Source organism: Coregonus lavaretus, assembly GCF_964263955.1.
Source record: "Coregonus lavaretus genome assembly, chromosome: 21".
In the NCBI taxonomy this organism is placed as follows: domain Eukaryota; kingdom Metazoa; phylum Chordata; class Actinopteri; order Salmoniformes; family Salmonidae; genus Coregonus; species Coregonus lavaretus.
Genome location: NC_140008.1, coordinates 29,294,182 through 29,317,602, shown reverse-complemented (window position 1 = coordinate 29,317,602; position 23,421 = coordinate 29,294,182). Strand labels below are relative to the sequence as shown.

The window sequence follows — 23,421 nt, the reverse complement described above, 5'->3', positions numbered from 1 at the left end:
GTGCTGTTGAGGCTACTGTAGACCTTCAAATCAAATGTATTGGTCACATACACATGGTTAGCAGATGTTATTGCGAGTGTAGCGAAATGCTTGTTTTGCTTCATTGCAAAACAGTGTGTTTTAATCAATTATTTGGTGACGTGAATATATTTAGTATAATTGTATCTAAAAATGAGAACTATTTTCATGTTTTACCATTTTGATTTTTATGAAATTCACTGAGGAGGATGGTCCTCCCCTTCCTCCTCTGAGGAGCCTTCACTGGTGCATATTATGTGTGAGTGAGAAGAGTGAGTGTGTGTGTGAGTGTGTAGGGCCCTGTGAGTGTGCATAGAGACTGTGCGAAAATAAAAATAAAAGGTAAATTGCACCTCAACAGTACATTGAGACCCAGACTTTTGTTTTGTTGGAAATTGATCCACGGGCCGCAGTTGCCTAAATGGTCCATGTCAAGTTTCTTTGGCCACAGATTAAGCAGATAATTTGTTTCAGAATTAGATGTACCCCTGAGTTTATTATTTGTACGGTTTTATTATATAATTCATTTGTTTTCAGCTAAAAACCAGTTAGAATTCTGTTGCCACATGCTCCGAGGGACGATCGACCCTAAAGCGCCCCCTGTGTACGAGTACGTCAAGTTCATCGGAAACTTCAAGGCCCTGAATAATGGTGAGTTTTATTTTATATTGTAGCTGGTCTGTACTTAGTTTGTGACCATAAATGCACTTAGTAACTGTTGCCTTTTGGTCTGTCCACATTTCTATTTTCTCTCCTTTCTCCCAAAGTGCCTAACTCAACTCGAAACGGCTTGGAAGGGGTGATTCAGCATTCACTCCGGCCCGCTTTTGAGGACCGAGTCTGTTTCATAGCAACTGTGAGATTAGCTAAACCACAGTTTATTAAGGTAAGACACTTATACAGTAGATCACAGACTGCATATTTAGGTAGCTAGGTAACCATGTATGTCTAATGTTGTACTGTAAGGTTTCCTTAGTGACAGCTCTGTAAATTATTTCCTTTGTATAAGAAGTAAACATCTAGTTTTTCCTCACTCACCCACAGGAGATGTGCACTGTGGAAGAACCCAATGAAGAATTCACCTCCAGACACAGCTTAGAATGGAAGTTCCTCTTCTTGGACCACAGGTAATGTGTGCTGTCAGGCTGTCTATAGCCATGTCTGTGTGTGTGTTTACTTGCCTATGTCATGTTAGAGAGTTAGCCTCTAGCTGTTTGAGACTAGGCACACAGCAGTAAGAACACAATCACAGTGAGAGTGTTTGGTTCAGCTCAAATCAAATTAGCTGGCTGCTGTGTTCTGTCTCTGGGCCAGTCAGTCAGCTTGCTCTCTAGAGGGGACAGCTCTGAGTCTCAACCGTTTGGGAGCAACAACACTAGATAGAGTACTTAGTGTTTCACTGCCACTGAATACCTTTATTATACTGTCCTCTGTAGAAACCATGTCCAGAGGGTAATGCATTGCTTTGTGTGTTTTTGATGTGTTATTATCACTGCTTTACAGGGTGAGAAACAGTATATTATTATATTTGAATGGGTTGTGCTGTCATATTTAATAATATTGTGTTACCTCCCCAGGGCTCCACCCATAATAGGTTACCTGCCGTTTGAGGTTCTGGGTACATCTGGGTATGACTACTACCACGTGGATGACCTGGAGTCACTGGCCAAATGCCATGGACACTGTGAGTCAATTTCTGTCACATTTGTGTATTTGATATAAGTGCACATTTTATGAGTGTGTTTGTGTTTTCCTGTCCCATGTCCACCTGTGACATCAGTTCACTCCTCTCTCTCTCTTCTGCAGTAATGCAGTACGGGAAGGGGAAGTCGTGCTACTACAGGTTTCTCACCAAAGGGCAGCAGTGGATCTGGCTCCAGACTCATTACTACATCACCTACCACCAGTGGAACTCAAGGCCCGAGTTCATCGTCTGCACGCACACTGTCGTCAGGTATAGATTGGCCAATCACTAATAATGATATTCATATGAATATGTCACAAGAAGTATGTATGTTATACAATGGATAACCAGTAGTATTGCATTTATTCCCTGATCACTCTATCACAGACACACCATCAGGCATTGTGTTATGACGTTCATACCCCTCTTTCTCTGTTGTGTTGCAGCTATGCTGAGGTGAGGGCTGAACAGCGCAGGGAGCTGGGGATTGTTGAGGAGTCACCACCAGAAATCTTTGCGGTAGATAAGGTGAGACATTTATGAGACTGACGTGAGAGCTCGTCTCGCCGACTGCTGAGCATGAGAAATCACTGAGTTCAGGGGATAAAGAGGGGGCTGAGTTTGGTTAATGAGGTCTTGTTCAGCTTAAAGGATAAGATGTCTGTGACCAGTGTTTTCCACAAGCACATGAAGTAGCCAGCCAAGTAGAAAAATTGTCAACCAGGCTCCCCCGGGCTGGGGTGGGGGTGTTAAGATATAATTTTTTTGCCTTACAAGCTCTATTTTGGTTGGCCTCTGGTACATTTTAATGCTATTGTTTCTTCAACCAGCAACTATCAGGAAATAACACTGATAAAGAAAAAATATATATACAGTACTAGTCAAATGTTTGGACACACCTACTCATTCCAGGTTTTTTTTTTTTTTTACTATTTTCTACATTATAGAATAATAGTGAAGACAGCAAAACTATGAAATAACACATATGGAATCATGTAGTAACCAAAAAAGTGTTAAACAAATCAAAATAAATGTTAGATTTTTCAAAGTAGCCACCCTTTGCCTTGATGACAGCTTTGCACACTTGTCATTCTCTCAACCAGCTTCATGAGGTAGTCACCTGGAATGCATTTCAATTAACAGGTGTGCCTTGTTGAAAGTTAATTTGTGGAATTTCTTTCCTTCTTAATGCATTTGAGCCAATCAGTTGTGTTGTGACAAGGTAGGGGTGGTATACAGAAGATAGCCCTATTTGGTGAAAAGTCCATATTATGGCAAGAACAGCTCAAATAAGCAAAGAGAAACGACAGTCCATCATTACTTTAAGACATGAAGGTCAGTCAATCCGGAAAATTTCAAGAACTTTGAAAGTTTCTTCAAGTGCAGTCGCAAAAACCGTCAAATGCTATGATGAAACTGGCTCTCATGAGGACCGCCACAGGAAAGGAAGACCCAGAGTTACCTCTGCTGCAGAGGATAAGTTCATTAGAGTTAACTGCACCTCAGATTGCACCCCAAATAAATGCTTCACAGAGTTCAAGTAACAGACACATCTCAACATCAACTGTTCAGAGGAGGCTGCGTGAATCAGGCCTTCATGGACGAATTGCTGCAAACAAACCACTACTAAAGGACACCAACAATAAGAAAAGACTTGCTTGGGCCAAGAAACACGAGCAATGGACATTAAACCGGTGGAAATCTGTCCTTTGGTCTGATGAGTCCAAATTTGTGATTTTTGGTTCTAACCGCTGTGTCTTTGTGAGACGCAGAGTAGGTGAATTGATGATCTCTGCATGTGTGGTTCCCACCATGAAGCATGGAGGAGGAGGTGTGATGGTGTGGGGGTGCTTTGCTGGTGACAATGTCGGTGAGTTATTTAGAATTCAAGGCACACTTAACCAGCATGGCTACCACAGCATTCTGCAGCTATACGCCATCCCATCTGGTTTGCGCTTAGTGGGACTATCATTTATTTTTCAACAGGACAATAACCCAAAACACACATCCAGGCTGTGTAAGGGCTATTTGACCAAGGAGAGTGATGGAGTGCTGCATCAGATGACCTGGCCTCCACAATCAGCCAACCTCAACTCAATTGATATGGTTTGGGATGAGTTGGACCGCAGAGTGAAGGAAAAGCAGCCAACAAGTGCTCAGCATATGTGGGAACTCCTTCAAGACTGTTGGAAAAGCATACCTCATGAAGCTGGTTGAGAGAATGCCAAGAGTGCCAGTGTTAAACACTCCTTTGCTACACAGAAAGCAGCAGTTGACTACTCCATTGTCAACACTGATTAAATCGGAAGACCTATATCAATATCTTTGAAAATACAATATAAGTATCATTAGCTTTTAAAACAATTCAATCTGTTTGCTTTTATCATATTTTGGACCACCTATTGTTCCTGCAGTGAGGAGGTTTCACCATCTTCATCAAATGTTTTCATAATTTATCTGCAGATAATCGTCAAAAAGCCTACCAGTATGCAAATTAGGGAGCGAAATGAACAGCTCTCTTACCGATGCAATTCGGTAGGCTACTGACAAGTCACTCACTTTAACGTCACTGTCTGGCAAGTCCTGATGGACTTCTTATCGAAAATACAAACAAGATTTTTAGTTTACTTGTCCGGATGCGATACCATGAACATATAACTACGTTGTATGATTTATGAATGGCAAGGAAATATGAGGTCGACTTCGTTCAGTCTGTTCGGCACCTTTTATAAACTAGTCAAGCTTGCTGTTCGTCAATCAAAGCACAGTAAATAGCCTATACGCCACCACTTTGTGGCTACGTATGAAACACTGCAGGGTCCAACGTTAAAAAAAAATTTCACTGGCCTGGTCGGGCTAGTTGGCCAAGAATCTACTGGCCTGAACAGAATTTCTACTGGCCCGGACATGGTGTAGTTCTTAAATGCATTGGCCTATAGGTTGGCATGCTTTCTTTCTATATTCAGCTATTAATAGGCTACATATGGTTATTATGATATGTATTAAAAAGCTGTGTAATATAATTTAGCAATGCAAGTCATTACTCTATTCTTTAGAATTGCGTTGTATTAATTGCATTCATTTGTTTCTAAACTATGTCATTTTGAGAATATTTGAAAATAGGAAGCTGCCCCTTTAAGACAAACGTTCCAAAAGAGAGATCAAAATGGCTACAGTAGGCTAGTCAAGATCAATGCTAGTGTCTTTTTGTAGCTTTCTTTTGCAGACTATCAACAGTAGCCAGCATATTGCTTGTATGTTCACTATTGAAAGTGTACTTTTGTAAATTACTTTACCTAAAATAAATAAGCTCAGAGTGTAGATTGATGGGCACTTTATTTTGCTCTGGACAGCTCGAGTGTGCTGTGTGAAAGCATCAACTCCTACTGCTGGAGAGGTTGTGACCAATTATTTATATATACACTAGATGACTGATAGGAGGCGCTGTGTTGAAGCCACCTTGCCTCCATCTTGGCACTACCCCACCATTGTAAAAAATATTTAGCAAGCTATAGAAATGCCTTTATTAATGTCTACATTTGTTTTTGCCACATTTATTCTATTACAGACACTTAATGCATACTTTTAAATTATATTATGTGAGCTAAATATACAAATGAAAAAATATATAAAAACATTTTGTTTTCACCTATCCAACTGTGTTAGATCAGTGATTACCTCATGCAAGGGAGGAAGGAATGATGTATTTCCAAAGTCTCCTAACAAGGTTTGGGAGTTGTAGTAGTGAGTCTCTGCTGACTGTTCTCTCTCTGCTCTCTCCATCTCAGGACTCTGGTTCTGAGTCTCAACACCAGCTCAACACCTCCAGCCTGAAGGAGGCCCTGGAGCGATTTGACCGCAGCCGCACACCCTCCGCTTCCTCACGCAGCTCCCGCAAGTCCTCGTCCCACACCGCCGTCTCCAACCCAGCCTGTAAGCACTGACCACATGACTTCACTACATCCATCTCGTCTAATATTTTCTCATCCGTTCTGAGAGCTACTTTGATCCTAATAGTAAGGTGTTTGTTTTTTCCTCCTCAGCACCTAAGCTAAAGACAGACGGGGGTACACCGGGTTGCCAGTCTGTCTCTGCTATTGAGATGACATCACAGCGAAGGTCGTCCGTCAGCAGTCAGGTCAGTGTGGGCTTTCTTCAGCTTGTGGTCACCGCATCTCTAAATTTGATAGTGATTTGGTTCCTAATGTAGTTCCTGTGTTTGTCTCCAACAGCAATCGATGAGCTCCCAGCACACCCAGAATACAGGGCAGAACATGGCCCCGTCCATAGTTTCACAACAACAACAGCAGCAACAACAGCAGAAGCAGCAGCAACAACAACCACAACGGCAACAGCAGCAACCACCACAACAGCAGCTGCAGATCCAGCCCAGTGTCCAGGTGAGAAATCTCCCTCAGGACGGTAATTTGGCAGTTTATTTTCCTAGTGTCAGTGACAGAAATGTTCAATTATAATGAGCCGTCCACAAACATCCCTTATTTTCAACTTTGTTAGCCAATGGTACAGTTCTCCACCCAGCTGGATGCCATGCAGCACCTGAAGGATCAGCTGGAGCAGAGGACCAGGATGATCGAGGCCAACATCCAGAGGCAGCAGCAAGAGCTCAGGCAGATCCAGGAGGAGCTCCAGAAGGTGCAGGGCCAGGGCCTACAGGTTAGCACTGCCCCCTGCTGTCTGTCTGGGGAACAGCACTATAAGGGCCCCATATACTAACCATGGCCCTCTTATGTAGAACTGGGAAAGGGTTTAGTGACTGAATGTTTGAGTACTTGAACCAAAATGTCTGCTTACATTTGTGTGGATGCATGCATGTGTCATTATGCCTGTGTTTGTCTATGCGAGAAGATGAGTCTTACTCTGTGGTATTTGCTCTGGTGCAGATGTTCCTCCAGCCTGGTGCAGGTGGGCTGAGCCTGGGCTCTGTGCAGCTGGCCCAGGGGACCACCATGCAGCCAGGGGGCGCTCTCACCATGCAGGGCCAGGTGGTGTCTGCAGGCAGCCTGCAGGGCAGTACTCAGCAGCAGCACACAGTTCAACAGCAACCTCAGCAGCAGGCCCAGCCTCAACAACAGAACCTGCTACGAGACACCAGCTCTGTCCTCTCACAGTCTTCAGTGCGGTCGACTCACTCTCTGCCGCCCCAGCAGAGTGCCCTGCCGGCCTCCCTCTACAACACCATGATGATCTCTCAGCCCAACCAGGCCAATGTGGTCCAGATCGCCAACAGCCTGGCCCAGAACAGCAGCAACAACACAGCTACTGTGGCAACCTTTGCCCAGGACCGCTCGGGACAGATCAGGTACATGATGCCACCAACAGGGTATGTTCTCCTCTCACTCAGCATGCTCCACACTCCGCGGCTGGTGTTGCTGAGAACTATAATGATTATTCAAGGGATTTGCATACATTTTTTGTGTGTACGTGTCTGGTTGTTATCTGTTGATCATTTATTTCCACCCTCTCTCCCTCATCTCTCTCAGGTTCCCTGCTGGCTCTCAGTTGCTGACTAAGCTGGTGACTGGTCCGATGGCGTGTGGAGCGGTCATGGTCCCTACGACCATGTTCATGGGCCAGGTGGTGACGGCGTTCGCTCCTCAGCAGGGCCAGACTCAGACCATCAGCATCGCCCAGCAGCAGCCTCAGCAGCAGGAGCAGCAGACGCAGGCTCAGTCTCAGGCCTTAGCCACACAGCACGGACAGGCCCAGCTGGCCCAGCAACAAACACAGTTCCTCCAGGTGAGGTGACCAATAGAGAGTACCGTCTGTAAAGGTATATCAAGTACTTTTCCCACCCACTCACCTCTCTGTTTTCCCTCTCTAGGGCCCTCGGCTGCTCCATGGAAACCAGTCCACCCAGTTGATCCTGCAGGCGGCGTTCCCACTGCAGCAGCAAGGCGCTTTCGCCACCACGCATCTGCAGCAGCAGCAACAACAACAACAGCTACAACAGCAACATCAGCAGCAGCAGCAACAGCTCCAGCAGCAGCAACAACAACAGCAACAACAACTCCAACAACAGCAGCAGCAGCAACAGGAACTGCAGCTGGCCTCTCACAGGGCAGGTAGCATGTCAGGCCGCTCCAGCACACAGCCTCAGTAACCTGGCAACAGCCAATTAGACATGTGGACTGAACCAAGCCAAGGTCTCTGTGTTTGTGTGGGGGGGGTGAAGAGGTATAGTGGATGGATGGATGGGTGGATCAATAGAACTTGTGAACGATTGGCGCTTCTGAGAGAAAACAATGCTCTGTTGATGCAGTGAGCACAGGATCGCTCTGCCTCACGGCCATGCTCAGAACTGAGGTCCCCTCACCACGGTGACAGGGGGAGGAAACCCTGGTCCCGCCAGTGTTTGTCCCCTCCCCTGCCCTCTTCTTGTGTGTTCAGTGTGTGCTCCGGTCACCCTCACAGGATTAATTTATGCAGGATGATCCAGTCGACCCACTGGAGCTTCAATCCAGGCTTCAAAGAAGTCCTACGGAACAGACAGCAGAGATTCCTCGTGTGTATTGTTTTTCCTCCTATTTTAGTTTTTTCATGTTAAAGTAATTATGGGTCAGAAAATATTTTTAAGAATGTCATGTGGATTGTACTTTTATGGTACAGAACACATGTAAAATAATATGTAAATATATGGACAAAAAGAGAACTCATATTTTATATGATGCATGAAATGAAAAGCGTTGTCTGTTATTTGTAGCTTTGAATATATATTTTTTATCTAGGACTCTATGAAAGAAAGCAAACCTAACACGCTTAATGGCAGATCTTTTCACAGACTTCCTTCTTCTCGGGGGGGTGTGTCTGCGTAGCGGACACCGCTGATGCTGCTGGTCGTGTCACAGTTTGTTTCATCCTCTTCCTCACTTTCGAAGTCTTGGTAAAGAAAACAATATATTTTTTTGAATATACATTGCGGTCCAAAGCAACATGTTGGGGACTCTAAATAGACACAATCTTACTCAAAACAATATTTTAAACAGTTAATAAAGCAAAGACCCACAGTAGACCAAATAGACTTTAAATGAATCCTATGGAAACCTTATGAGTTCATTCTTTACTCTGCCATAATGCCTCATGCCAAAAGCTATTCATAAGCATTTTTTAGTTTATTTAAACCTGAGGCATTATGAATGTTTTAAAGAGTGGTCACATAATGCTCATAGTGATGCATGAATAGTACCTCTAGGTACAGACTACACAATGGCCAAGTCATAATGCTTTACAATACTGTAGTTATTTTAGCCCTGAAGGCTTAATGTGTAGAAAAATATAAGTATTCTTATAGAAAAATTATATATTCAATGACGTTTTAAATGTTCACAAACATTACCTTAAACTAAGAAATGCAATTCACGACAGTGATATTTCCACACATTGTCACATATTAGCTCTGTTAGAAATGGAATGAATACTGAATCCTTTGTGTCTGTTCTATGAATGAATGCATCCTCTTATGGCCATACTTTCTCCTGTCACTTACAACCAGCAACTACAGCATATTTATGACCTTGATCTCCAAGGAAGCTTTTTATGGGTCAAAGCAAACAAATTATTGATATTTGTCCTCTTTAGAGGAGAAATGTAATGAAGGTGGATCTCATCAAATAGGTGTTTGGACAGAATGCCGCTAGCAATTGTTGTGATCCGAGTTCATCTTCATGTGTTCGTGAAGTAATTTTGTATGTTTGTCTGAAGCCAGTGATGGAAGTATTACACTGTGGGGGGTTGCTGTCTTAATCAAGACATTAAACTGCTAATCTGACTTACTGCGGTCATTCATTAAAGTAAACGTATAGCACTTATTGAAACTCTGGCTACTGACATCTCTAACATTAAGAACCCCCTACAAACAGTACTCTTCACTTCTTCTCAGTTGTTCGAATGGAGAAGACAAACTACAATACTGGAAATGCCTCCTTAAGGTGTAGGCTAGGCCCAGTACAGACAAGAAGATAAAATGCTGAGGCTATTTGATCCAAGAATGCAAATTACCTCTGAAACAAGTGAAACTGGCGTTAGTTGGACCTGCCAAAAGAATGGATTGAAACAAATACGGAAAACAGATGTCTGTTTGAAGTTTTTCTGCTCCTCTGCTCTGCTCCTCCTGTCAGGCAGTAAATATCCCCATGTAACTGTGTTGGAAGGTTATAAGGTGATGGTTTGATTGTCGTGCCATGGTGAATTTAAAACGACTTGTTGAGTGGGGTCCTATGGACTGGTTGTACTGTATGTTGCCATATTAACTTCCATAGTGGATTTCCAGGTTTCTATGGTAAATGAAGTCGAGTGAGGTTCTTGGGGATCGAGCCTCTGGTTTTCCCAGTTGCTCGTTTCTTGTCAGGGGCCTCTGCAGAATGGCACTTTAGTAGTAGTCGTCATGAATGTTCACTTAGAGTAGCATGGTCAGGGACCCGGTCAGTTAATTTCATCTCTATAAAACATTTATTATATACTGAACAAAAATATAAACACAACATTTTAAGTGTTGGTCCCATGTTTCATGTGCTGAAATAAAAGATCCCATAAATGTTCCATACACACAAAAGCTTATCTCTCAGATTTTGTGCACAAATTTGTTTACATCCCTGTTAGTGAGCATTTCTCCTTTGCCAAGATAATCCATCCACCTGACGTGGCATATCAAGAAGCTGATTAAACAGCATGAGCATTACATAGGTGCACCTTGTGCTGGGGACAATAAAAGGCCACTCTAAAATATGCCGTTTTTTCACACAACACAATGCCACAGATGTCTCAAGTTTTGACGGAGTGCGCAATTGTCATGCTGACTGCAAGAATGTCCACCAAAGCTGTTGCCAGAGAATTTAATGTTAATTTCTCTACCATAAGCCGCCTCCAATGTTGTTTTACAGAATTTGGCAGTACGTCCAACCGGCCTCACAAACGCAGACCACGCCAGCCCAGGACCTCCACATCCGGCTTCTTCACCTGCGGGATCATCTGAGACCAGCCACCTGGACAGCTGATTAAACTGTGGGTTTGCACAACCAAAGAATTTCTGCACAAACTGTCAGAAACCGTCTCAGGGAAGCTCATCTGCACGCTCGTTGTCCTCACCAGAGTATTGACCTGACTGCAGTTTGGCGTCGTAACTGACTTCAGTGGATAAATGCTTACCTTCGATGGCTACTGGCACGCTGGAGAAATGTGCTCTTCACAGATTAATCTCGGTTTCGACTGTACCGGGCAGATGGCAGATGGCAGCGTTGTGTGGGTGAGCGGTTTGCTGATGTCAATGTTGTGAACAGTGCCCCATGGTGGCGGTGGGGTTTTGGTTACGGGCAGGCATAAGCTAAGGACAACAAACACAGTTGCATTTTATCAATGGCAATTTGAATGCACAGAGATACTGTGACGAGATGCTGAGGCCCATTGTTGTGCCGTTCATCTGCTGCCATCACCTCATGGTTCAGCATGATAATACATGGCCCTATGTCGCAAAGATATGTACACAATTCCTGGACGCTGAAAATGGCCCAGTTCTTCCATGGCCTGCATACTCACCAGACATGTCACCCATTGAGCAAGTTTGGGATGCTCTGGATCGACGTGTACGACAGCGTGTTCCAGTTACCGCCAATATCCATTAACTTTGCACAGCCATTGAAGAGAAATGGGACAACATTCCACAGGCCACAATCAACAGCCTGATCAAAATATGAAGGAGAGGTGTTGTGCTGCATGAGGCAAATGGTGCTCACTGGTTTTCTGATCCACGCTGCAATTTCTTTTTTAAAGGTATCTGTGACCAACAGAAGCGTTTCTGTATTCCCAGTCATGTGAAATCCATAGATTAGGGCTAATGAATTTATTTAAATTGACTGATTTCCTTATATGAACTTTAACTCAGTAAAATCTTTGAAATTGTTGCATGTTGCGTTGTATATTTTTGTTCAGTGTAGAATATTTAATATTCTTCATCATTGGCCATCGTTTTCTTGAGAAGGATTGTGTGAAACCTGCATTAAGTTTCACTTTTTTATTGGTGGAAGTTGACAAACCACATATTTCATATCAAATCTCTCTGGTATCACAGCGCAACACTGTAGAATGTCTGGGCCCTCTAGGGGTCATTTCCTGCTCCGGTCTCTCACAAGGCTGGCTGGTCCAATCCATGTTCATGTTGCAGTACCTCATGGCAAAACTGTCCCAGGCCCTTGTGTTCACAAGTACAATAAGTCACACAAAGCCTGCTAGTCACTACTCACGCTTAGTGCGAATGGTGGTCCCTGCTGCTAGGCTATTGGTGGTTCATTGCCCTGTACAGTAGAACAAAGTCGGTACTTATAACCACAAAGTTATTGTATTGCCAGTAATGCATATCAACACAGATTATTCAACAAGTTGTATAGAAACGGTATATGTGGCTCTTACTTAATAGTTGGTTGGTCACTGATTTTATGCTGCTTTTTTATTAACACAAAGTAAACGTGCGCCACCTATGGCGTGATAAACCTTACAGCTACCATTAGTAGGTCAGGCAGTGCAATACTTGAATGAATGTAATTTAATATCAAACACTAACATAGCTGTGTAAAAACTGGTATGTGTAAAGAATTTAAGAGTGTTTTAACAGAACACAAACCTCAGATTTTAAGATTATTTTTCTATGGCCAAGCTAGACCTCAAAAGATTAATAGAGCTATAGTAGATATGTAATGTCATACACTGTAATATACTGCCATCATGGTGTAGAAAGGGAAAGCAAACCAGAAAAAACATCTACCTAATGATTTTCTTCAAATGAGAAAGGAATTAAACAAACTGTGACACGCGTAAGAACTATTGATCTAATTTCCCCAAAACAGAATCGGCACTTTGAGCTCCTTGATAAGGACTCATCATTAGCTCATGGTTATGCAAAGGTGTATTGAAATGTTGAAAGAAATCCTTGTTTAATAGCATATACTGTATATCCCCCCCATGTAATTGATTTCAATTGCCAAATAAATCTTATGAATTCTCTCAATGTGCTATGAGAGGAATGCTAGATTAATATATTGGATCATCTCTAGGATGACCAAGTTGATGTTCCTTTTTCACAAATTACCCATAAGACTTATTATTCACGTTTACCTAAAGTATCAAAGTAGGGATCTCCTATGTTGTATCTCAAAAGGCTACAAGGTAATTCAACCCAGACCATATGCAAGATGTGGGGTGGGGAAAATGGAGGGAAGGGGTGGTAAAGATGCTTTGTATCCAAAGAGAAAGATGGGAATACTAAATTGTTATACTTGTTTTTAATACCCAGATGGAAAGCCCAATGTAAAAGGTGGTGAATCATGTTTAATGTTCTGTAGTTCTGATGTACGCACTAGAAGTTCTGAATGTCTATCAGTGTTCTCTCTGCTATCATTTAATCTTTGTATGTGTGGCGTTCTTTGCAGAACACTTGTTTGGCTCATGAAATTAATCTGTTCAGTACACTTTCCAAAAAGCACCTGAAACTGAAATAGTTTCTCTTGGCATTATTGCACAATTGAGTCATAACCTAGGGCTGTGTTCCACTTTTTACATCAATTGTTCTTGACCCATAATTACATACTTTTAGAACAAGTAGAATGGACAGTTTGTAGTTCAATGCATTTCACAACCTCTCTAGTTCTGTGACACTATCAGGTGAACACAAAGTTCAAACACATTGATCGTTGTGGGTGCCCAGAAATCAGTGGAATGGACCAACATGATACATTGAATTGTTCTCAGAGTACCCATATTAAGACTACTACAGTGGCCAGATTTATATCCCAAAAATGAAAAGTGCATTTTAATGTCCATTCTGCCCCTTCTATTTCAATGGTGCTAACCATGCCCTGCAGCATAGGTAAGTTAGGGTATTCACACAACCTGAGACATTCTGAAGGCATTTTGCATTTTAATAGTGCTGTAATATCACTGCAAAGTTCGCTGCTATAAATTAATTTCTAGAGCCAGACCATTCTTACATAAACTAAACATAATGGAACCTTTTAAAGCAAGCAGTGCTTTTTGCGCCCCTTATTCAATTTTTAAATAAATGTTTGTTTTTTGAGAAATCCCTCGTTTTGGACATTCACTTGTGATGGATAAACCAGAAGGCAGGCGTCAATTGTCAGGTTAGAAACCTGCTTCTTGCAATTTGCTGCAATTACTCATATCCAGGATAAGTTAGTCACTGCATAAAATGTAGGGGCTAGACAAGAATGTAAGGTAAGAAACCAGTCTAGGCATGACAGGTTTTATTGAGTATTTACATTAAATCAGGCTTTAACAATCAAGTCCATCTATATCGCAAACAGCGTACATGTACACGCTTGGTCGGTCATCACAGGGTAAAACTAGTCAAATATTGACAATGTAGTGACATTTCCCTGTGCACTTTTTAAAAATGTATTGTGTACAGTACTTCAGCTAAAAAACAAAACCCCAAAACGGTTAACATTAACAATCTCTCCGCTCCAAAGTTGTAAATAAATACCATAACCAACCACTTTTCAGGAAAGGTGTAGTAGACAATGGCTCAGGTCTCAAAACAAGGCAGTGAAATTTAGGAGGAAGCTATGAAGTATTTAGTACCATGATTTCTTCATCAGTAGGCCTCACACAACCTTTTTATAAACCGTTGTAGTAATTTGAGTTGTAGACAACGGACAGACTGGCCGGTGGACGTGTCCCCCCACCCCCCCGCTACTACAAGGCCGGAATGTAGACAATACTGAATGGGTTACTTCTGCTTCAAGATCCCAATGATGCTTACAACTGGCATGTGTTGTCTATCAATCAGATGGAAATCACCCAACAGTAATATACTTATCACTGATACATCTGGAAAATGGTAAGTCTCCTCATTATGTGGGTTATGTCGCTAAGGCAGCCCTATGTTCTGTTCTCAGATGACATTCTGAAGGGAACAAAATATATGGGAGTTGACCTGAGGCCTGGCCATTGAGCAGAGGGACTGCGTCTCTCCACAGTGATCCCAACACTGCCCTCCATGGGACTGCCCTGGAGTCAGCATTCAACCAGCAGTGACTTGGCTGCTCAATAACACTGAGCTCATGCTGAAGAGGGGAGATTCCATGCACTCAGTGAAAGAACGAGCTGCTCTTAAATCATAATATAATAACCAAGGATGGGGACGAATGAATAAACAGACCCAAGCTCAGTACTGACGGGCCTGAGGGAGAGGGAAGTCTTGTTCTGTTTGTAAGCCACAAGATTCAGACTGGTGAGGGATCAAAGACTCAGTAAGACAAGAGGGCAACATTCACACAGACACACTCACCAATTAGAGTCCCATTAGAGAATATTCTCCATATTTCTCACACACACACACACACATTCACCCACACCATGAGAGTACAGTACAACTCGGTCATACACACGGTCAAGAGTACAGCCTCTCTATACACATAGTTGAGCTTTACAGGTATGTACAACATTTGCCTGAATGTCTTCACTCCAATCAGATTCCAGCATCTGGCTTGACGAAGAGGGCAGAGAATGCAAAGGCCAGGAACATGATCCCACCAATGATTGTAACTGAGGAGGAGAAAACATAGGGGTCCATAACACAATTACAATGACTACTAGCTACATTCATTACAGTATAGGCCAGGGCTCTCCAACCCTGTTCCTTGAGAGCTACCCTCCTGTAGGTTTTCGCTCCAAACCCAGTTGTAACTTCTGATTAATCTAATCAACCTGCTAATTATTAGTGTCAGGTGCGCTAGATTAGGGTTGAAGCGAAAACCTACAGGACGGTAGCTCTCCAGGAACAGGGTTGGAGAGCCCTGGTTTAGGCTATGGCCACTTAAACGGGAACATATATATATAAAATATATCACCAGTTCTGACAGAGATCTTTTGTGCAATCATCCTTCCTCCAACCACAGCCAGTCCTGTGCACAGACAGTGTCCCAGAGTACCACCCACCGCCACTCCAAAAGGATCCTGAGACAGAGCTTTTGTTTATGACACCTTTAACCCTCTCACAGAACCAACAAGTATCACAGTGCAGTAGCAAAAATGAACAACAGTGATTCCCTAACAATATAATTCCCTTTGAGTATATTACACGTACACTGCAACCCTATATCCTGACCTTAATCATGAACTCCGACTTTAGATCCACAATGAATGCTTTGCAGCCACACCTCAGCATTTTAGCCTTGGCTTGATTTCAGTGTAACATGTGCCATTTTACTAGGAAAGCAGACTCAGACTCCATAGTGGGTCTGTCAGGACTCACCTCCCGGGCAGCCAAGATGATGGTGGTCAGCTGAGAGCGGTCTCCCCACTCTGCAAGGAAGGTGAGGGTGAAGGCCTGGATGAACACAGGCGAGATGAAGCTGTGCCATTTCCCATGAGGATGGTTTGACCCTGAACCCAACTCCACATCTGGAGCCCCATTCACCAGCTTAGACCGCTGGAGCTATAGGAAATAGGAATACAAACCAAACAATGAAACCCTAGACCAAGAGTTACAGCAGGGTAATATGAAAACAATATGTAAATGTAGGTGTGGGCAGTGTGTGTGTTTGTACAGACCTCCTCATCCTTCTTTTTAATCTCAGCCTGTACCTCCTCCAGCTCCTCCTGACCCTCGTCTGGACTCATCTTCAGCCCCTCTCTCAGCATGCGCACACCAAAGATGGCAAACAGAGCCGTGGACACGTAGTATGTGTAAATCCTGGGGATAATGGTGGTGGCATAGCCAAACATCACTGACAAAACACAAGAGGGACTTAGTAAGACAAAGGACAGACTGTACAGAACCAAACATTCAGACAAACCCAGGATGCATCTGCATATGGTACCTCCACTAATTGGGATACATTAACAAACTTAAAAAGGTAATATCTACCCCAACCATCAGGAGCCAAACATCCCATCCATCCACCAACCTGAAAGGCAGGTCATAAAGCCAAGCGCTAGCATCGCCCCTAACAGCACGGTGAGGCGGTTGTAGCGCATAGCCATGATGGCAGCGATGAAGAAAGTCTTGTCTCCCAGCTCAGAGACAATGATGACAGAGATGGCAGCAACAAAGGCATGGATGAAGCCCAGGTCACCAGATTTGCTGGAATCATTTTCACTGACCTCTGAACCAATGGCATGAGCAGTAGGAGTTTTCTGTTGAAGGGTGAAAAAAATATGTCAGTTCAGTTCCACAACAAGTTAGCCATGAAAACCATGTTTTAATTTGTATGTCTGTACACATATTGGAATGGTACAGTCTTTCTCATTGACGCAGGTAGTCAAGTCACGTAGACAGGGGGTACAATACAACTAGGTAGTTATGGGAGTTCAGCTTCCAGACTAGGGCTAGTAACGACCAGGACAACGCTGAACTGAACACCACACACGAGCTCGAAGGTAAGAACAGCCAGTAAAATAGCAAGCTGGTAAGTGGCTAACCCAACTAGCCATGTTTTCCACCTATGGCATGTCCCCAAAGCATGAACCCAGAAAGAGGTCAAAGTGACCGAGTGAAATAGATACTGGGGGGTGACTTTACACATCATCTTGTTCTGGCTATGTTAACGACGCTAGCTAGTTAGTTAGCATTATTAGTTATGTGGAATGGTATTTAGATAACGAGTTAGCTCGCTATCGTTAGCATGCACGCGAAACATCGGTTAATTACATTTTATCGTTGATTGCTAGTTAGCTAGTTACCTCTTGTGGTGGTTGTTCTTGGACTGGTTTGTGTTCCTCCTGCATCGCAGAAACTCCGGCCGACAACACCGCGACAGCCAGGGGTAGCAGGACACACATCACACTTCTGTTAGCCCTTCCATCCCTTCCGCCGGCCAGGAGATACATTTTAACAAAGCGAAGCGCGCAGATTGTGTTAAAATGCTGATAATAAAGGCAGTTTACAGAAGCGTATGGGTAAAACAAATTTTTTTTAATCACTGCCCCTGACTGCATAAATCACTCGATATAATGAGCCAGTTGGTCTTGGTAGATAAGCTTGCCTATCCCTCACTGATAGAACCATTGAGGATAGAACTCATACGGAATTTTGAAGTTGTGAACATTCTACCTGAAAGACAGTAAACGACTAATGTGATTGGATCGCTAAAAGGAGGACGCGTATGTTATTTGCTGACGTACCTACCGTGCAGTACTCTCATTGGCTACTTCAACTGTCAATTTGTAGATGTCATGGAAAATGTCAAGCTAGAGAGACTTGCAAATGCAAACCCATAGTGGGAGACGAGCAAATAAAGCCAGAGCGGAAGAGGCTCTATGAAACAATACTATATAGTAGCTAAACTTTCATGTAGAGTAATAAAAGTGGTCAAATAAACAATTCAAATACTGTGATAATTTTTTTAAATGCTGGAAGACTTTTCTATTGATGTAATTACTGCTTTTTTAAATTGGGGACAATCTCAGGATATGTAAGATGAACCCCTTGATGGTATAAAGCCGCCGAAATGGACACCAATGCCATTCATTATCTAGTGGAGCTGCTGTTGTCAGTGACAGCATAAACTGGGCTAGGGCTTGGCGTAAACCCTGCACCTTAATTAAGTCACCTTAAATACAGAAGCCAAAGCACTCCCTTATCAGTCCTTGCCAATGTACACAAATTATTTCCACTGTTAAAGGTGTCCTTATCAATCTTGTCCTGTTCATTCTTAAATCTATAAATGTATTCTATTCAAAAATAGATATTCAATGCAATCATTTCAACAAACAATGTCTTTAGATTTATTTTTCTTGCAAAATAGGTTGTACAAAATAAATCACATTATTCATATCAGGCATCAGTTCACATCATGCATCAGTTACAATAAATATGGGAGGAATGCTTTGCGATGCTGTGGGTAAGACTGAAACTTGCTTGTGTAAAACTCATGACAGAGCTGGGCAGCCAGCGCCTGGTTGAAGAGCACATAGAGGACAACGAACCACCAGGTGAGAGTGTGACTGCCAGACACAATCCCCAGAGACACATAGATCAGCAGCTCAGCAAAGTAATGAGGACAGGAGACCAGCTCAAACCAGCCTCCACTAGGAACCCTGTGGGCTAGAGTCTCTACTGTCCCTGCAAAAGAGAACAACAAAACAACAACAAAATTATACAAATTATGCAACACATATCCATGAGGAAGCTAAAAAGATGCTAACCCAATGAGTCCCACCGTATCGACGGCACATTTGGGACTTCTAACCCCTTTTAAACATAGTGTGTGAGCTAGAGACTTCTGGGTTTTACCATTGGATTCGTCTATTTCTTCTGCATCCGTAGTCTGTGTGATTAACCGGGGCTGAGCTAGAGCAGTGTTTGTGAGACAAGGGCGGATCCCGAAGGGGCCCGGGGCCGGGTCTTTTATACAAAAACATATGCAGAGTCCGAATGGTTTGAGCTACAAACTATTAAAAGCTTTCCATGTAAAGCCGAGACTCTCACGAACACACACATGTAACATTTTGCTCTATGACGCTCACAAGCCACACAAGAGTCGTTAGAACGTAAGATGTTCTTCTACAAAGAAGATCATAGGAAATCCCAGGACATAGTGTCTAAACTGTAATAAGCTCACATAGTTGCTGTCACAAACTCCACACAGTTGTCACTGACTATTTGGATATTCATTTCCCAGTGAACAAACCATTTCTGTATTTACAGCATTCCTAAAAAAATCTTTTTTATCAGGTTTCTGCTTTGGCTGACATTTCTTTATTGACATTTGTCAATAAAACTCATAAATGCAAGTTTGTGTGAAATTGTTTTGTTTGCTACTTGTAGCCCTAGTTGTCCAAAAAAAAAAAAAAAGGTAAAACACTTCATTGTGATGCTAAATATAAGGGCTGGACATGCAGATAAATGAAAGTCAGATAAAATAAAATATTTTGCTGGGGTCTCGGGACTGATAGGGTTAATGTGATCAAATCCAATCTTATTGGCAACATGCGCCGAATACAACAGGTGCAGACATTACACTGAAATGCTTACTTACAGCCCTTAACCAACAGTGCATTTATTTTAAATAAAAAAAGTAGAATAAAACAACAAAAAAGTGTTGAGAAAAAAAGAGCAGAAGTAAAATAAAATAACAGTAGGGAGGCTATATATACAGGGGGGTACCGGTGCAGAGTCAATGTGCGGGGGCACCGGCTAGTTGAGGTAGTTGAAGTAATATGTACATGTGGGTAGAGTTAAAGTGACATTTATTTGCTGAGTGTGCTCTCTCTGAGTCATTTCGAGCTAATAATTTAGACATCTGATCTGCATGACCTCACCTGATCCTCCAGTGCGCAGTCTGGCCAGCAGGACCAGGGAGCGATGCTGCAACAGAGAGGCCCAGGAGAAGAGCACAGCTCCAGCCATATGGTACCACCTCAGCTGGGAGAGCAGTGGGAGAGCAGGGCTCCCTATCAAAACAACACCATCAGTCTGGCATCAGCAGCATATCAAATCATATCACAATCACATATAATACACTGAAAAATATATATAAACGCAACATGCAACAATTTCAACAATTGTACTTAGTTAAAGTTCATATAAGGAAATCTGTTAATTGAAATAAATAAATAAATTAGGCCCTAATCTATAGATTTCACGACTGGGCAAGGGGGCGCAGCCATGGGTTGGCCTGGGAGGGCATAGGCCCACCCACTTGGGAGCCAGGCCCACCCACTGGGGAGCCAGACCCAGACATAACTACTCCTCAGTTTCATCAGCTGGTGAAGAAGCCGGATGTGGAGGTCCTGTGCTGGCGTGGTTACATGTGGTCTGCGGTTGTGAGGCCAGTTGGACATACTGCCAAATTCTCTAAAACGACGTTGGTAGAGAAATGAACATGCAATTCTCTGGCAACAGCTCTGGTGGACATCCCTGCAGTCAGCATGCCAATTGCACGCTCCCTCAAAACTTGAGACATCTGTGGCATTGTGTTGTGTGACAAAACTGCACATTTTAGAGAGTGGCCTTTTATCGTCCCCAGCAAAACGTGCACCTGTGTAATGATCATGCTGTTTAATCAGCTTCTCGATATACCACACCTGTCAGGTGGATGGATTATCTTGGCAAAGGAGAAATGCTCACTAACAGCGATGTAAACAAATTTGTGCACACAATTTGAGAGAAATATGCTTTTTGTGCTTATGGAACATTCCTGGAATCTTTTATTTCAGCTCATGAAACATGGGACCAACACTTTACATGTTGCGTTTCTATTTTTGTTCAGTAACGATCATCAAACAGTATGTGAATTGTGAAGCAATTCAATACAAAGCTCACCTTCTTCAATTATCAAAGGATCCGAGCACAGCACTGTCAGTCCCAGTAAAATGTAGTAGCCCAAGCCGAATATATACTGAACAATGTGAATGACCCCATCAGAGAACACGCTGACCAAGTGGCACTCCAGTAGTCGTCTAAGGGAATGGACCCATAACAACACCTGCACCAGCACAGCTGACACCTGTGGAACTAAAAAAGATGAGTCAGTATTCTACAGGTACATACAATCTAATATGAGGAGTTGGTCTTACCAGGTGCCAACACAGCGAGTGAAAACAAAAATGTGAGGTAACCATAAAATATCCCAAATCTGGAAAAGTTACCTTGCCTGACTGCCACTGGTCCACCAGTAGTCAGGAATCCCAATATGTCAGTCAACCATGATGGGAATTGCTGGCCCCATACAATCATGTGAAGTGACAGGACAATAAGCAAACCATTCCAGCCAACAGATATTGCATAGAAGTGCCAGAACCATCTACAAATAAGAGGTTTAATTAAAAACAGTGGCCTACACTCAGTCAAGTGTCATCATCATCATCAATCGGGGCTCTAGTCTTCCAAGGCCATTCGAAGTCTGGGCTTCTGATCAGCTGTTACATTACATTGTGCTGATAAACGTCCCCTCAATAAAGTAAATATATGGAAGTGAATAATTTAAAATACATTTGAAATATGTTTTCCCATTTCCTCAAAAGGGCCGAGGCATTACCTTTTGGGGATATGAAAAACACGCAGCCAGTGGTCTCGTTTCAGTGGTCCCTTGGTTTTACCGTATCGGATTAGATCCTGGAATAATAGATACAGTTTTGACTGCTCACATCCAGTCGGCAGGTAAAGTGAAAGTTTGTGGACACAAAAAGCTAAGAGAAAACACGAAGCCAAGGATAACCACAGGAAATCAATAACACAAAATCCTAAAAGCGTTGGCATTTTTTGGTAAGGCACTCAAAAACCTCCGGCTGGAAACACCAATAGAGCATTCAAGTTCCGATGCTCAACTGCTGCACAGGGACTAGTCTCGAAAACTCGACCCTTGACAACGTTGCCTAGGGTCGGGTTTTGGAGACTACACAGGGACAGTCGTGTATTAGGTAGGTCATCAGATAAATAACCACAATACTGTATGATACATTACTGATATAACTGATCCAATCAATAGATGATAAAAAACACAATGATTCATTAATGTGCTGTTGATGTTACAGGTGTAAACAGCAGGTGGCAGCAAGAGTTTGGCCAGAAGACCTCCGATAGTATATTTTTTACAGTCTCTGCCTCTTGACAGCCTCTGACTTCACTGCTCGAGCCACTGCCTGAGAAAACAGCTCAGAAAATCCACAATGCAAAATATCCAAACTGTCATTGACTCAAATTTATAGTGCCATCCAGTGGCTGCTGTGGGAACTTTCATTGAACACATTCATTCAGCTTTTGTAGAGCAAATGTAGGCAGAACCATGTTAACTGTTTCTATTCCATTTATTTCCTTTAATGGCCTTCTGTTGGAGGCGGTATGAGAGGTACAGTGGCTCCAGCAGTCAAGACCCAGTCAGAACTATAGACATCAAAGTGAGGAAGGGCCTGTGTTTATTAAGAGGACAATGAGCCACCAGGTGAGAGTGTGACTGCCAGAGACAATCCCCAGAGACACATAGATCAGCAGCTCAGCAAAGTAATGAGGACAGGAGACCAGCTCAAAACAGCCTCCACTAGGAACCCTGTGTCTCCACTGTCCCTGCAAAAGAAAACAACAAAACACAAGAAAAAAATATACAAATTATACAAAACATATCCATGAGAGGAAGCTAAAAAGATGTTAACCCAATGAGTCACACTGTATTGCAGGCACGTTTTGGACTTCTAACCCTGTTTAAACATAGTGTGTTTGAGCTACAAACTTCTGGGTTGTACCATTGGATATGTCTATTTCTTCTGCATCTGTAGTCTGTGTGATTAACAAGCTAGAGCGGTGTTTGTGAGACAAGGGTGGATCCCGAAGGGGCCCGGGGCCGTGTCTTTTATACAAAAACATATGTAGAGTCCGAATGGTTTGAGCTACAAACTATTAAAAGCTATCTATGAAAAGCTGAGTCTCAGGAACACGCACATGTAACATGCTCTATGACGCTCACAAGTCTTGGCTTCTGACAACCCTAAATGAGAACAGGAGAGGAATGGCTGACATTGGCTTTGTTGGCAGAAATTAGGGCACGTTGTTCACAGATTATAATAACAAAATAACAACAGAATTTACAGAATCGTGGTGTTGTTGTTACTCGAATGTGTTGAGTTAATTTCCGTTAACTCTGAGTGAAAAAGACCTGGGAGGGGCATCATTATCATATTTCCCAGCATGCTTTGTTGCAGGTTGCTTTTTAGAATAGTTTGTTTTAATATCTATGTTTCTGTACGCACATTGATTG

General features: G+C 42.8%; 3 protein-coding genes across 4 annotated transcripts in view; 1 reads left to right on the top strand and 2 right to left on the bottom strand.

Annotated features, from left to right (window-relative positions):
• clocka (clock circadian regulator a) overlaps window positions 1–13,873 on the top strand; it is a 70,951-nt gene extending 57,078 nt beyond the window's left edge. For both annotated transcript variants that reach the window (XM_084185467.1, XM_084185466.1), the window contains 13 exons: window positions 556–669; window positions 786–904; window positions 1,063–1,145; window positions 1,596–1,702; window positions 1,825–1,972; window positions 2,149–2,230; window positions 5,491–5,635; window positions 5,746–5,840; window positions 5,935–6,102; window positions 6,218–6,376; window positions 6,604–7,022; window positions 7,204–7,459; window positions 7,545–13,873. In XM_084185467.1, the coding sequence (XP_084041593.1) occupies window positions 556–669; window positions 786–904; window positions 1,063–1,145; window positions 1,596–1,702; window positions 1,825–1,972; window positions 2,149–2,230; window positions 5,491–5,635; window positions 5,746–5,840; window positions 5,935–6,102; window positions 6,218–6,376; window positions 6,604–7,022; window positions 7,204–7,459; window positions 7,545–7,823 (2,174 nt within the window). In that variant the 3' untranslated portion in view covers window positions 7,824–13,873. The remainder of the gene's footprint in view (window positions 1–555; window positions 670–785; window positions 905–1,062; window positions 1,146–1,595; window positions 1,703–1,824; window positions 1,973–2,148; window positions 2,231–5,490; window positions 5,636–5,745; window positions 5,841–5,934; window positions 6,103–6,217; window positions 6,377–6,603; window positions 7,023–7,203; window positions 7,460–7,544) is intronic.
• A 78-nt stretch (window positions 13,874–13,951) lies between these two features.
• On the bottom strand, window positions 13,952–17,753 carry LOC311148499 (putative divalent cation/proton antiporter TMEM165). The gene is made up of 6 exons (XM_084185480.1): window positions 17,411–17,753; window positions 16,636–16,864; window positions 16,280–16,455; window positions 15,981–16,163; window positions 15,577–15,682; window positions 13,952–15,271 (listed from the first exon to the last, which is right to left on the bottom strand). Exons 1-6 carry the CDS (start codon window positions 17,663–17,665, stop codon window positions 15,195–15,197), a joined length of 1,026 nt encoding a protein of 341 aa, XP_084041606.1. The 5' UTR covers window positions 17,666–17,753; the 3' UTR covers window positions 13,952–15,194.
• Window positions 17,754–18,436: 683 nt separating this feature from the next.
• Window positions 18,437–21,955, bottom strand: srd5a3 (steroid 5 alpha-reductase 3). The gene is made up of 5 exons (XM_084185482.1): window positions 21,709–21,955; window positions 21,320–21,474; window positions 20,994–21,185; window positions 19,991–20,122; window positions 18,437–18,791 (listed from the first exon to the last, which is right to left on the bottom strand). Exons 1-5 carry the CDS (start codon window positions 21,927–21,929, stop codon window positions 18,532–18,534), a joined length of 960 nt encoding a protein of 319 aa, XP_084041608.1. The 5' UTR covers window positions 21,930–21,955; the 3' UTR covers window positions 18,437–18,531.
• Window positions 21,956–23,421: the final 1,466 nt, after the last annotated feature.

What these genes read in the sequence shown, in the direction of transcription:
- LOC311148499 (XM_084185480.1), bottom strand. Translation starts at nt 17,665, where the DNA reads ATGCAGTCAGGGGCAGTGATTAAAAAAAATTTGTTTTACCCATACGCT. An exon ending in AAGAACAACCACCACAAGAG is followed by an intron (nt 16,865 to 17,410) that starts GTAACTAGCTAA and finishes ACCCTTCAACAG; the next exon opens with AAAACTCCTACTGCTCATGC. An exon ending in TTAAAAAGAAGGATGAGGAG is followed by an intron (nt 16,164 to 16,279) that starts GTCTGTACAAAC and finishes TATTTCCTATAG; the next exon opens with CTCCAGCGGTCTAAGCTGGT.
- srd5a3 (XM_084185482.1), bottom strand. Translation starts at nt 21,929, where the DNA reads ATGCCAACGCTTTTAGGATTTTGTGTTATTGATTTCCTGTGGTTATCC. An exon ending in GTTTTTCATATCCCCAAAAG is followed by an intron (nt 21,475 to 21,708) that starts GTAATGCCTCGG and finishes TCTTATTTGTAG; the next exon opens with ATGGTTCTGGCACTTCTATG. An exon ending in ACTGCGCACTGGAGGATCAG is followed by an intron (nt 18,792 to 19,990) that starts GTGAGGTCATGC and finishes TCTCTTTTGCAG; the next exon opens with GGACAGTAGAGACTCTAGCC.